We start from the raw sequence: 14161 nt of genomic DNA on the forward strand, positions 1-14161 counted from the left end.
AGAGAAGATCATTGGTGTTTGTATCAAGTGAAGTGGTGGCACGAGTACTGGAGTTTAACGTTTTTCCTTCACATTTGATGCTTTGCGCAATGACTATACTGCCGCTCTTCGCATGTCGGTCCCATAGCAGTTTTTGTCAAAACTGAGTTTTATAATGCAAATGGTAGCTGATCACTCATATTTTCTTAATACTGGATGAACTCAATAACTTTGTTCTGAAAAAATTTGGAAAGACAGCCAAATTGGTTGTCTCATCACATAAGAACCAATGGTACGAATCAAGCTAAAAATGCGATTTTCTCGGCTTGCTGATTTTTGCCATGGGACCGACATGCGAAGAGCGGCAGTATAGTGAAGACGCACAAACATAAACTGGCAAGCGGAAAAAAATGTCATAACATTTCTAAACTGTTTTCTGCAGTCGACAACACATTTTCGCACAATGAAGCAGACAAGACTTAAATTTATTTCATGTAGAATTTTGCTGTTTTCTGGCTAATTATAGCATTTATTTGATGTGTATTGCATACACTCAAAAAATTTATCACATATCTAATGGATGAAATCCATGTGAATTTCACATAACTTTCCAGTGATCACATAGCAGCAAATCCCACCACAAAATCACATGAATATTATGAGGCCAATGAAATTCATTTGCAAAATCACATAAATTTAATGGGATCGCATAAATGTTATGTGAAATTCAGATGAATTCCATTGATTTTGATAATGGATGAAAATCATGTGCATTTCCAATGGAAGCTTGCAGCTAAAATGTAATTTCAACTGTTTGAAAAATAATGGGCTACGACATGTTTCCTATTCTCTATCTCCGCCGTTTGCTTGTAATGAAGAAATACACGATCGGCCAGCTGGCTGTTTTGTTTTGCTCTGAACGATGGTTTTGCAAAAATGTACTGTAGCCACCTCTGATCAAGTGTCCAGGACCAGTGTTGAGGTTTGTCATTATCATTGAAAGTCTTTTAATCATTTTATGTCGTTATAAATTTAGCATTGACAGCATTGTCACTGACAATTGACATGGCTTGCCTTGACGATGACTGTTAGCTCAAATGAGTGACCAAAGCAAAATTTTGAATATCACCGTGTATTTTCGAGATTTTGCAGCACTGCCTAGGATCACATTGCCCGAGCAAAGTTAGAGATCAAATTGAAATCAGAATTTGCTGTTATGATGTAAGTTATTTTGAATACTCTATTTGATCTCATTTTGGTTGACTTAACGGTTAACACATCAAAAATGAGAGCTAAATTTTACACTGTTGAATCAAACGGAAAACTAATCCTGCTTTCAATGAAATCAATTTGATTACTGATTTTGCATTCATAATGTTTGACTGAATACGGGCCTGGCGTAAATGGTTAGCATCCAAGCTTCTCACGCTGAAAGACTTGAGCTCAAATGTCACCTCGGGCTGGCTACGAATGACCTAAAATGTGTTAAACAAAACAAATAAACAAAAATCGTTAGTTCAACGACAGATGAGCTTAAATTAAATTTTAAACAAGACGTTAACAGCAGAACTTCAAGTTAAGTTGCTTTCATTTAAAATGTCTTGACTGCATAATGAAAGCACAATATGATATCAGACTAATGTCGTGACAATTGTAATCAAAATGAGTATTCATTATGATAGGAACTGCAAACTTTCATATCGATTTGCTTTCATTTTGTTAACCGACTTTGCTCGGGTGGACACATCCAGATATGTTCCGGATACCCCAGGGGAAATGACCAGCATCTAACTTAAACCGAAACCCAACATGCGACACCTCAAATTACATATGAATTTGAAAACAAGTGCACTGGTGGCTCTATCAAGTACCCAGAACCACACTAAACACATCCGGACGCGTTACGGGTACCCCAGGAGAAGTGGTCAGTTTTTGACTTGGACTAAAAGCCATCAAGCGACATCCCTCAAAACACATGAGAATTAAAAAAAAATTAAAGGGTTGTGTCCTAGACACGACCGCAGTATGACGTAGAACTACGCAAAATTGATGTAGGTATGTCATGCATTTTTGATTATTATACTTTATCTTAATTTTTTAAAGTTTTTCAATGTTTCGGTTATGGTTCAAAACTCGTGACAATTCATGTTAGCATAATCAGGCCACGGTTCATCTTACGCATGAGATAATGTATTTAAATTTAATGCAATGGTTAAGAATTAACAGAATTTCCCCTACCTTGAGTTGATCAATATTGAGTTATTTTGCTGTGATCAATGTACACTAAATTTGACATCAGCATCGACTACAATAGGATCTGACACTATTGCGTCACACATTTTTTTGTTAATTTGCACCTCAGTATAGTACACAAAAACGCCATGCATGTTGTGGGATAAAACAATTGCCAAAAAATACATTAATTTTTTTCAGTAGCTCCATCATTAGTTTTAAGTTAGGTTTCTGAAGCAGAGAAGAAAGTGAAGATTGCATTTTATGATAACGCAACAGGCAGTTGTTTTACCTGTCAGAAGACGGTACTTAAAATATTGAACAAAATGTTGGTTCATATGTCAACGAAGTAGGGGAGGAAGGGGTATAACGATCATAAAGGGGTTTAAGCACCTCTTTGTTCTCCAATTTGGAGGACAACCCTAACATAACATTATCATGCATCATCATTATGTACTTTACAGCGTGTTCGTAGAATGATTGCAAAATAGAATACTGTGACTTTTCTCAAATTAAACCTTTGGTTTCTAATAAGTAGGTGCTTAGTACAACATTAAATGAAAATTAGAGGATTCAGCTATTGCATTTCAAAGTCAGAGCAAAAGCTTGTCTACAGGTTCTCAACCTGTTTAATGTTTTGATATTAAACATCATTGTTAAGGTACACCGGTGCAAGTTGAAACAGTACGTATATCTCTTTGGAAGTGAATATTATCTGTAATTATTTTTGAGAGACATAGTGTACTACCGCAAACTATATTAGAAAAAAAATCTCAGTGATTATTCACTTCCGATAAGAGATCTAATGGATTTTGGTTGGACCTATTCATGTCATTTTCGCACTTCGTCTAAATGTATGCCGTGTTTTTTCTATGAATATTACATATGGACATGAAAAATGTGTGTTTGGTGAAAAAGTTTAAGTTTCTAGTTTCTAAAAATACTAAAAAATGAACAATATTCTCAACATAGGATTTTATTGAAACGCGGGCTCGTAACCACACAAGCATTCCTGAGTTAATGCGCTAATTGGGTTCTTTAATTTCAAAAAAAGTTTGTTGATTTTTATACACCATCTGAAAGAGTTTCGATGAATATTTTTTTTCGAAACCGTAGACTTTCATCTCGATTTTTAAATCTAAGTTTAAAGCAAAGTATTAACACCGCTGTTTGACACTAAACTAACAAATTGGCAGCTTGCTCCCATACGAAGTCCCACTGAGGGGCGCTAAGATGGTGATATTTGCTAATGTAATCGCACTTATTTAAAATAGTTCCAGTGCTCCAATTTTGATCAAATTTCGGTTTTCGGTTCCATATTTAATGTAGATTACGAATATGCCTTTACCTCAATACCCTTAAAGAACCCAATAGGAAATAGTAGATAGAGCTTCTTTCTCTATGATGCCCTCCTTCTTTACATATTCTGCACAAAAATACTTTCTAAGCCCCGCCCCTGACAAGATTTCCCACCGTTTTTTTTTCTGTATAAATGGGGCGGGGCAGAAAGTATCTTTTGTGCAGAATATGTAAAAAAGGATGGACTTCGGATGTTTATCGAATTGCATATAGAGAGGTACCAGATATGTTTTACAGTCAGTTGGTGGTAAATCACCCACAGAAATCTCAAATTCAAAGCTCTCTGGGCAGTAGTTGGGTAAAAAAAATTAACGGAATTAAACTTTTTTTTTTACTACATTGTAGTTTGCTTATTTCCCGGAAAAAGTGATCGTTCAAGTTCATGTTTTTTTCAGGTTGTCGATGTGCAACCAAGTGGTACTCGATTATGATGACTGGGTTTGGGAAAAAACGCTTATTTAATGAAAACAGTGATACAATTATCATTTGTACATTTGCACATTTTTCAAATGTAAACAGTAAAATTGGAAAAAAAAATATTTTTTTCAGTAGGTTCGTAATGTAATATCCTATCGATTGGCGTATTTGAATTTTAATTTAATCTATAAATGACAAAGTTACAAGCGTTCAAAACCTAACACTATTTCACCACACATATTTTTTGATTTGCAGCCTACTTGTCGGATTGAAAACTAATTAGAACCAAATCGACTTCGGCTAGGCTTCTTGATGTAATTTTTGACAACATACAATCTTTGCGTTTCCGTTCCGTTTCCGCCCGTATTGCACTTGGGCCTTTAGGATCCTATAGTTATGTAAATAAAGACACAACACACATCAATTGAAACCTAACGCTTCTAACGTTCCGCAACTATAGGGGGCGTTTACCCTAGTTGATACATTGAAACTGCTGCACCCAGGTCATTCCATCAGTTGTATGATGTACCGTGTGGTACCCGTTCACTGCTCGACATTCATGTATTAGATGTCTTATGTACATGTTTTTGACGACATCTTCCAAACTACACTGGGTTTACCAGAACTGCATTTTACTAGTCTCAAAGCCTAATTTGAAGTCCTGTAGATTTAGGCCTGTTCTACACGGCGAGTGAATAATCACCAAGGAATTGTAAGGAATTGTTTGAAATGTAGAAACAATTACCATCCAAAGTCTATAGTAAGTTGTCCTTTACTAGTAAACTTTCAGTAAAAGTTTCGGCTAAAAGTAAATTGAGTGTAATACAGAACAGTGCATACCAGCCTAGCGGAGTCACACGGTATACGAAACCCGAACCCGCGCCACATTCACAAACCATGAAGGTAGTCCACAGTGGAGCTGGCAGGGCAACGTGAGTACAAGCCAATCGAACGTATACTAGCAGCCACATAGCCAGCATCGATGATGACGTCGACTGTATAGGGAGACGGTATCTATCCGATGACAAGCGAAGTTCAAATTCGTCACAAATGGTACACTATGCTCATAGGTCGCTTGACGTTAGGTAATAACCATCGTGCAATTTGCGAGCAGCTATAAGGCTTTACCTTCGTGAGTATGTTTTTGCATGGAACATAAAACACCACTTAGCGAGATAGAGAGAGAGGAGAGATAGGCAAAAAGAGGAAATAAAGCAACCAAATAACAATAAAACCCATGAAGACATTCGCGAAATGGAGAAGCTTGTTTTATTTGACCAGCTGAAGACTAAATAAGAGATCCGAGAAGGGGGAGGAAGAATACACATACAAACATACACTCTGGTCATTCGGTTTAGCTAACGGTACGGACTTCAGCAAACATAGAATAAAAAAGGAAAACAAAAGTTGCATACAACCTAGTGTTGCTCATCGTTCGAACCGGTGAGATGCAACAGATGATACAGCCAATTAAAGTCCGCTTTAATTCAACAGATTGGCTACTGTGGACGATTTCCATTTTCCGGTTCGATTTTTTTTGGCATGATGGGGCAATTTATAGCTACTTTGTTTAGTGAAGCGCCATACTTTCATACGTGATGATTTCGCTTTCAACCATTTATGTTAACGTGTATTTAGCCATAAAATAAACGGAAATTATTGTGTTCCATTTTTCTTTGAAAGCATGAAGGTTGCCTTCATTGGGTCACGTCCGTGCGTGGAGTTGCGTAGGTCAGTGGCGCAGTCGAATTAATAGAGGGGGGTGGTGATGTTTCGAACTCTCCAGAGATCTCTACACACTTAGAAATGATTACCAACTTCGGTAATGTTTACCGAACTTTCAACAGTTCGGTAAAACCAGGCATTTTAATTCAGTAGCTTTAAAGCATCAAAACAAGGAAAACTTCACCACAATGGAAAGATTAGATTATTTACACAAGGCTGACAGTGTTTTGGAATTGAAACAGCTTTTGAAATGAGGGTCAAACGTTCAGCTGTTGAAAGTTTGGTAAAAATTTACCGAAGTCGGTAATCATTTCTAAGTGTATAAGAATATTAGGTATTTGTCCGATTTTGCCATTTTTAATGTTTGCACACTATTTTTATACGCTCTGTACATTGCACCTAATCGAGTTCGGGATAATGAACTCATTGATACACAGTGTCGGTCAGTTTTCACAGTTATCGGAACTGCGATTCCAATTCTAGACGAACTTTTCAAAAGATTCTTTTTGCTTTGATCGACATTCTCTTTCGTTAATAACTTGGCTGCAAAAACATTCCCTGTTGTGGACGCCAAAATAACGCGAAATCTGTTTGTAAAACCAAAAGGGAAAGTCGATGAGACGATGCGAGAATCGATTTTGAAAAATTCATCTAGAATTCATGCAGAACATTACATTAGGTCCTAAGTAAAATTGACAGATTCTCTTCGCGATTTTCTCTTTGCATCCTCAAGGCCATGTTAAGACATTCCCAGCTTTTTTAAGTACACAGATCGATGAAAGAAGATTAGCTTTTAATATGATAAACACGACAAGAAACGGTTCTGTATCTGTATCTAGGTTATTAACGAAAGAGAAAGTTGATGAAGAGAATCGATCAGTGTTACTTAGGACGTAATGCATTTTTCAGCTTGAATTGATGAGATATTCATTTTTGGTGGCTTTAGACTGCCAGGCATTTTGTGGACATCATCCCATAGCGGATTTCTTTATGCAGATTCTGAGAGCTCTATATTTCACTCAGGAGCTATTGGTCTTCTAGACAACTATAGCGCAGCGATACATACTTTCTCAAATTAACAATGTAATTAACGAAAACAACCGTAGTTTGGACCGAGCCTCCATTCGTTTCCACGGCATCTTGTTACTGTTAATTTGTCCTCAACACTTGATTCGTGATTTCGAAGAATACAGCAGTTTCTTATGACTTCCGTTAAGCTAACCACCGTAGCATTATAGATGTATTGTCTAACATGGACTGCGAGAACATTTTTGATCCTGATGACGTTGAGGCAACCTCGCAAACCTTTTCACATATCTTGGCATACGTGATTGATAGATACGTCCCGAAAAGAGCTCATCGCAAATTTTCTCACCATCCCTGGCAGACGAAAGAGCTACGTAGGTTGAAGTCAAGAGAGCAGCATTGAGAATACTTACCAAGTATCGCACGCTTGCTCTGAGACTTCACATGTACCAGCGAGTCAGTCGTCAATGCTTTTATCGTTTTCAACAAGGCATTCAGCGCAAATTCAAAATACACCCAAAATCCATCGGGAACTACGTGAACGTGCAAGGCAGAGAGTCCTCTCATCGATTAAGAAATAATTCAACGAAGAAGTTGATGCTACTCCTCACTACAGACCCGAGCAAAGTCCAGCATCAAAATGACAGCAAATTGAAATCATAATGATTTCAGTTTACGCAATTGACAAATTTGATACCTAATTTTGTTTTCATTTTGCTGTACATTTGCTCTGACAAAATAACATCAAATTGAATACTTGGTTTGTTATCAACAGGAAAAATTGATATCAAATTGAGTTTTCAGTTTGCTCTCACTGATAGCAGAAATAGTTTTCAATGTAATGTCACAGGAAGATTTGTTTGCTCTCAATTTTGATATTTTAACCGTTTTGGCCATTTTACCAAAACGACAGCAGCGACCTGAGTAATCATTATCAGGGAAGGGGATTTACAAATATGTGACAAGCATTGCAATAAGGTGATCCAACAGACGTTTTCCAGTGGAACTGACAGCTAGAAATTTAGAGTGTGTCAGTGATCTGGTGTTAATGGTGCTGAATGTAAACATAACAAAGCTGAAATTCATATGAGAATAAACTGCCAGTTCTACTGTGATCTGTCAAAAGTTCTTGGTAAACAAAAAAGTCAGCTGATCGCAACTGTCTCGTGGACAGCCTTATAGGTATAGGAAAAACGAGACGAATATGGGAAGAAGGGGATTTTCCCTAAATTTTGCGTGACGTATTTAATGCATGCTCCCTAATGAGATATTAAGTGACAGTCAGGAACGTTCCAGTAAAACCTCGATTACTTTTTCAAAGGGACGTATCAGCTTTTGTAAACAATGCATTTGATCATCGATTTGGCGTAACTCGTAGCTCGCACACGCTTACTAACACCACTAGCAGGCAGGGAAAAATTTCCCCTATATGATGGTAGTGTTAGCATGCGTGGGCGAGCTACCAGTTACGCCAAATCGACGATCAAATGCATTGTTTACAAAAGCTGTTACGTCCCTTTGAAAAATTTATCGAGAATGTTGAAATGATTTGTAAGGCCACGACTCTGCTCAAGTCGTCCTTCAACCCAGGACCTGATGGAGCTCCATCTGTATTTTTTAAAGAAACATATTGCTAGCTTATTAATTGCGCTTCATCGTTTATTCTGTATGTCCCTCCCTCATGCTGAAAATTTGCGCACATATTTTCTCTCCACAAAAAAGGAAGCAAATGAGCCGTGGATAACTAACGAGGAATTACATTACTATGTGTTGTCTCGAAGCTATTAGAGCTAGTGATTATGAAATCGTAGTTCTCTTTTTGCAAGCAGTATAGCAGGTGGATAGAATTTTGATCTATCAAAAATCGGAACCTTTCCAATATATTGTAGACCAATAATTGAAAAGGTACTATCAACTTTTATAAACAAAACGTTGATTATTCTTTCTTCGCCAATCGAAGGTAAATTACCAGCATCATCGGATAGGGGAAACTTTCTCCAATCTAAAGATGGCATAGGCGAGCCTTGAGTCACAAGAAAACGGTTTCCGAAGTTTTGTTCGCAATAGCTGATGTGCTATTTTCTGTTGTTGGTCGTGATTTGCTATTTGGCAGCTCAATTGGGTTCTTTAAGGGTATTGAGGTAAAGGCATATTCGTAATCTACATAAAACATGGAACCGAAATCCGAAATTTGATCACAATTGGAGCACTGAAACTATTTTAAATAAGTGCGATTACATTAGAAAATATCACCATCTTATCGCCCCTCAGTAAGACTTTGTATGGGAGCGAACTGTCAATTTCTTAGTTTAGTGTCAAACTGTGGAGTTAATATTTTTCTTTAAATTTTGATTTAAAAATCGAGATGAAAGTCTACGGTTTCGAAAAAAATATCGTTGTTCTCAAAAAACGAAGCTCTTTCAGATGATGTATAAAAATCGACACACTTTTTTAAAATTAAAGAACCCAATTGGTTCCCGAGATTCTATCCGCCAGACTATGAATATAGCGACTATAGGTAGGTGCGATATCCTACACAGGTGTGGAAGCTGCCTCCCTTGCACATTCGACTGCCGTCAAAGGATGACAATCGATGTCCGCATTATGGCAATCGATATCCGTCGTTGATTGGCACTAGATTGCGGAACAGAGACCGACGTTAAATAAAGGAATGAAGAAGATGAAGAAGAAGATGCATTTCGTGAATCAAGGGGGGGGGGGGTACATACCGTACCAAACACTCCTAATTATGTAAGAGTGAATTTAACAATCATATGTGATGTAAATAATTCCCCAAATTCCTAATTTATAGATAACAATAGAATGATCTCACCAAAACTGGTATGCTTGACTGTGACCATTTCATTGCAAGCAGTATTTTAGTGCTGATTAACATGGATTTACTGCTGGTGACTCTACAACCACCAAACCACCAATCTGCTGTGCCTCACATCGTTTATTACCGAAAGCATGACTGAACGAGTGAACTATCCACGGTATTCGACAAGTTGAATCATTACATTGAAATTGTTAAACTCCACCAGCTCAACAAACATTTTAGCTACAGACTAGCTTATACAGGCAAAAATTACCTGTATAAGCCAATTTTTGGTTGTATAAGCTAATCAGCAACTAAAAATTGTTAGCTAAAAGATTTGGTGTAAGCGATAATCTTCTAAGTTGGTTCCTGGTCTTACTGGTCGCCAACTAATGGTTGCTATAGGCGATTGCAGATTAGCTAGCTTCTTCGCCACATAAGATATACTCTCAGGGAAGCCATCTGGGACCGTTAATAATTCTACTGTACTTGAACGACGTGCATCTGGTTATCGAAGTCTTCGGTTATCTTTCTACGAGTCCGCTCAATCACTCACTGTCACTTTCTTCAACGTCAGCTGAATGTATTCGTAGTTTAAACCGAATGGTAGTGAATCCAGCCAAGAACTCCACCATTACCAGCCATTACCCCAGAGAAACAAGTCCAATCTTTTGGATCAGGAAGTACCAGACCTTGGGTCCCAAGCTAATTAAAGCACCCCTCGAAACGTAGGAAAATCCACGAACCCCTCATTAAATCTCTGCCAAATTTATAAGGCAAATCCAAACAAACTCAGATTCTAGTATGATAATGTGGTATGCTTATAGATGTAGGTACTTGTAACCAATGGGCAAATCAAGTAATGAGAAGAGTACCTTAGAGAGTCACGAATCCCACCTTTTTTTTCTACATTATGACATTTTTTCTACATTTAATTGGAAAATAGTTCCGTGAACCCCCGGTAATCTGAACATATTTTAGTTTGAACCCCTCTAATCTGCACGTTATGCAAACTAAAAATACAGTGCCAACATTTCAAAGGGGCGTAATTGCATTTGTAAACAATGGCTGTAGCCGTCGATTGCTCGCAAATAAAAGCTCACTCATGAAAATTAATTACACCAACAGGTAGGGTTAACTACCCCATTTCCAGCCTATTAAGCACAACCCGCACTTAGTCTTTCTTCAAACGGAATGCTATTATTACTGATGGCTTCCAAATTTATTTACCTTTCTGTATGTACCAGAAGATTTGATGAAGAGAAACCAATCGTTGAGATATTGTCAAAAGTCTAACCCTGCTTCTTGACGCCAAACTCGGCCTAACGCATTGAAACGCCAATGAATTCACTTTGGCCTATCGAATGAACATAAAAATTGATTCAGTCGGAGCGCTTCTTTTGTTTTTGAGAATAATGGGTGCAAACCTTCTTATCACGCGTTCTCATTGACTTCGTTCCGTAGCTTATTAACTAAGGTATCGTACCAAACGCATAATTGACTTGTTAACTCTGAAATCATGGATTTATTTGAAGTTTTCTGCTCGATAGGCCCAACATGGGCGATTAGACCGAAGTAGTTCTCTACCCTATAGGAATGCTTCCTCTACCAGCTATCATTGTTAATTTTGAGGAGTGAGCTTTTATTTGCGAGAAATCGACGCCATTGTTTACAAAAGCAATTACGCCCCTTTGAAATGTTGGCATTGAATTACACAAAATTAAATGTCATTTAGCACATGGAATCAGGGGAAACATGTCAGAAGGGTCTAACTCGAAACGTAAGCAATGACTTGTATCGTCGGTCTCTTACGAATGACTACATACCCACTCAAACTAACTAAATCATCTGACAGAGAAATGTTTGTTCTATGAACTAGTGTAATCAGATTCCGTGGGTGTGCGGTCATTCAAGAGAAATCGACGTTCAAAGTCATTGTTTACGTTTCGAGTTATACCCTTCTGACATGTTTCCCCTAGCATAAAGTAAAGCAAAATGGAACGATGCGAATCGCGACACAGAATCAACACAAAACAGCAAATAAGGTTACCAGAAACTCGCTTTTCTAATGGTCATAGGATTACTACAAGTTCACATTAAAATCGATTGTTTTGTCGTATAGTGTTTCTTATGTAAAAGAAGGATGAGAAACAGTTCTTCGTCTTTTTTCCTTTATTTAACGTCGGTCTCTGTTCCGCAATCTAGTGCCAATCACCGACAGACATCGATTGCCATCCATTGACGATAATCTAATGTGCAGGAAGGCAGCTTCCACACCTGCGTAGGATATCGCACCCATTCAAACACACATGGGCCGGGACCAACGGCTTTACTTCCCTTCCGAAGGAAGACGTGACCAGAGATTTCTATGCCTCAGAAAAATCCCACCGACCTCGGCTGGGATTGAACCCAGCCCCTTGGGGTGAAAAAGTAGTCACGCTTACTACTACACCACCGGCGCCGGCTATGGGAAACACGATGGTGCTATCAAATTGGAAATTAACACGTACTCAGATAAAGAGGTCCTATAAGAACGCATAAACGGTATGTGTGACCATTTATACACATCATTTTTTTATACATGATCTTCATCAGCTTTTTGTAAGGCGTCTGCTTATTAGTTGACTTATACATTTTATGAATAATCAGCAATAGAAATTTGTCAAAAGGTATAAGGGGATTTCTATCCGTGTAGACCCTCTCTAGTTGGTACCACTGTACCGGTGTAGCTACACCGCAAAAACCGAAAAATACATTATATCGAGGTATGACTGTACCAAAATAACCTTGCATCACAAACCTGACTTTAAAAAGGCCAAAATGGCTTGAAAAACGCCAAGTAGCTTTGAAATGCCAAAATCACATGAAAACCATGAAATGGCACTGAAAACCGAGCTGAAAACGCCGAATAGGTACTAAAAAAGTCCCATTGGGAGGAGTTAACCTTTCTAGGGAAACTAACATTTTCCGGAAATATTTTATTTACTAAACCGCAGGATGCCCTTTCTGAGAAAGGGATTTTTTCTAAAAAGGAACTATTCCGAGATAGGTCCTCCCCATGTGACGTTCAAAAATGCTATCGATTGATAACTCATATGATAAGAACATACAGCTATTAAGATGTCATAACATATATGAGTCATACTTACTGTTCTAAAGAGAGTTATGTTAGTTCCAATCTGGTTGAATAATACCAAATTATATCAGTACATTATGATCCCCTCGTGCTTGTTTAGGAACATCTTATTGAAAACACTGTCCAATAGGTTCAAATGGTAAACAAACGTAGGCGTTTTCATTGTGTGCCCTACGTTCAACAAATGTGAGGAAAGCATTGGTAAATACGTTAATAATAATATACAAATGCTCCTATAAGATTGCGATATCAATCTGAATGTAATTTCACATTACATCGAAGCAGCCGAGTGGTATTATTCATTTGGCTACATGATTATTATTTTCAAAATACGATCTACTTACATGATGGTGTTTCCTCCATGTTTATGTTTCTTCCGACAGCAAATAGTCAGCTGTTAATTGATCACAATTTACACACGATACACTTTATAAAATCGGCAAAATAACTAAATTTTCACACTCCGGTAGGTGTACAAAGTGTCGTCGCTCGAAAGATGAGAAAATGCACCACGACCGAAGAGTGTTCTTTTGTGTTTGACGTATGACGTATGCATTTGCGATGGAAACGTCAAAACAGAATATTCGGCAGGGTTGTACATAAGGTTCAGCTCATGTTACATTGTGGGAAAGTTGCAAAGCGAGATTTGTTTATTTTTTTTTTGTTTTGATTCTTTACTTAGCGATTACGAAATTTTGTGAATGCATAAGTTTCTTGCTAAACAAAATTACAAATTAACTGTGTCAATAAGCATTGTTGAGTAATGCTCATTATTTTATTGCGCAGTCGATGCGTAGGAGTGCTGAAATTGAATCTGAGGTTGAACCGATATAATATTTTTCACGTGAGTTATCGTTGATATCGTGTTCTAGATCGTGTTTGGTATTCATAAGAGACTAACCATTACTTTTGATCATGCGTTCGCGTTTCTGAGTTCGTCCCTGGAATGCTTTTCATTTAGCCGAATGTACCACAGACAAACATACAAAGAATAATCGTGAAACTTTTACGGAAATGATTAATGATTATGCTGTTTATCAACAATATCAAAAGAAATTGATGAAAAGGCATTCTGTAGCTTTTTTTTTTTAACTAACATTCACGTTAAAAAGTTATTTTCTGAGAATGAAAAAAATGCACAGTGCTAAGGTAACATGGTAACACCATAGAGGTAACTCTAAGACAAGTAGGTCCAGAAGAAACGTGCTCAACTTTTTGGCTCACCTCTGGTACTATCTTCGGTCCCAAGCTTGTCGAATCACCCCTCGAAACATAGGAAAAACCAATAACCCCTCATTTTACCTGTCAAACTTTCATAGCGAATCAAAACAAACATTGCGTAGTACTAGAATTTCGACTAGAATAGGGTACGTTAATCGTTTGCTTGGGACCAATAGGCTACTAAAGTGGTGAGCCAATTTAAAATCGTTAGTTTCATATTGATTGTTGGTAACACCACGTGTTAAATT

At 37.6% G+C, this 14161-nt stretch overlaps 1 protein-coding gene across 1 annotated transcript in view; it reads right to left on the reverse strand.

The window, feature by feature from the left end:
* The window catches only part of LOC135715272 (tumor protein D54), a 34795-nt gene extending 21582 nt beyond the window's left edge, over positions 1-13213 (reverse strand). The window contains exon 1 of the mRNA XM_065238606.1: positions 13037-13213. Coding sequence (XP_065094678.1) covers positions 13037-13055 — 19 coding nt within the window. The 5' untranslated portion in view covers positions 13056-13213. The remainder of the gene's footprint in view (positions 1-13036) is intronic.
* Positions 13214-14161: the final 948 nt, after the last annotated feature.

This window comes from Ochlerotatus camptorhynchus, unplaced genomic scaffold (assembly GCF_037179485.1).
Source record: "Ochlerotatus camptorhynchus isolate MF236.1 unplaced genomic scaffold, CSIRO-AGI_Acam_v1.1 ptg000840l, whole genome shotgun sequence".
Taxonomy (NCBI): Eukaryota; Metazoa; Arthropoda; class Insecta; order Diptera; family Culicidae; genus Ochlerotatus; species Ochlerotatus camptorhynchus.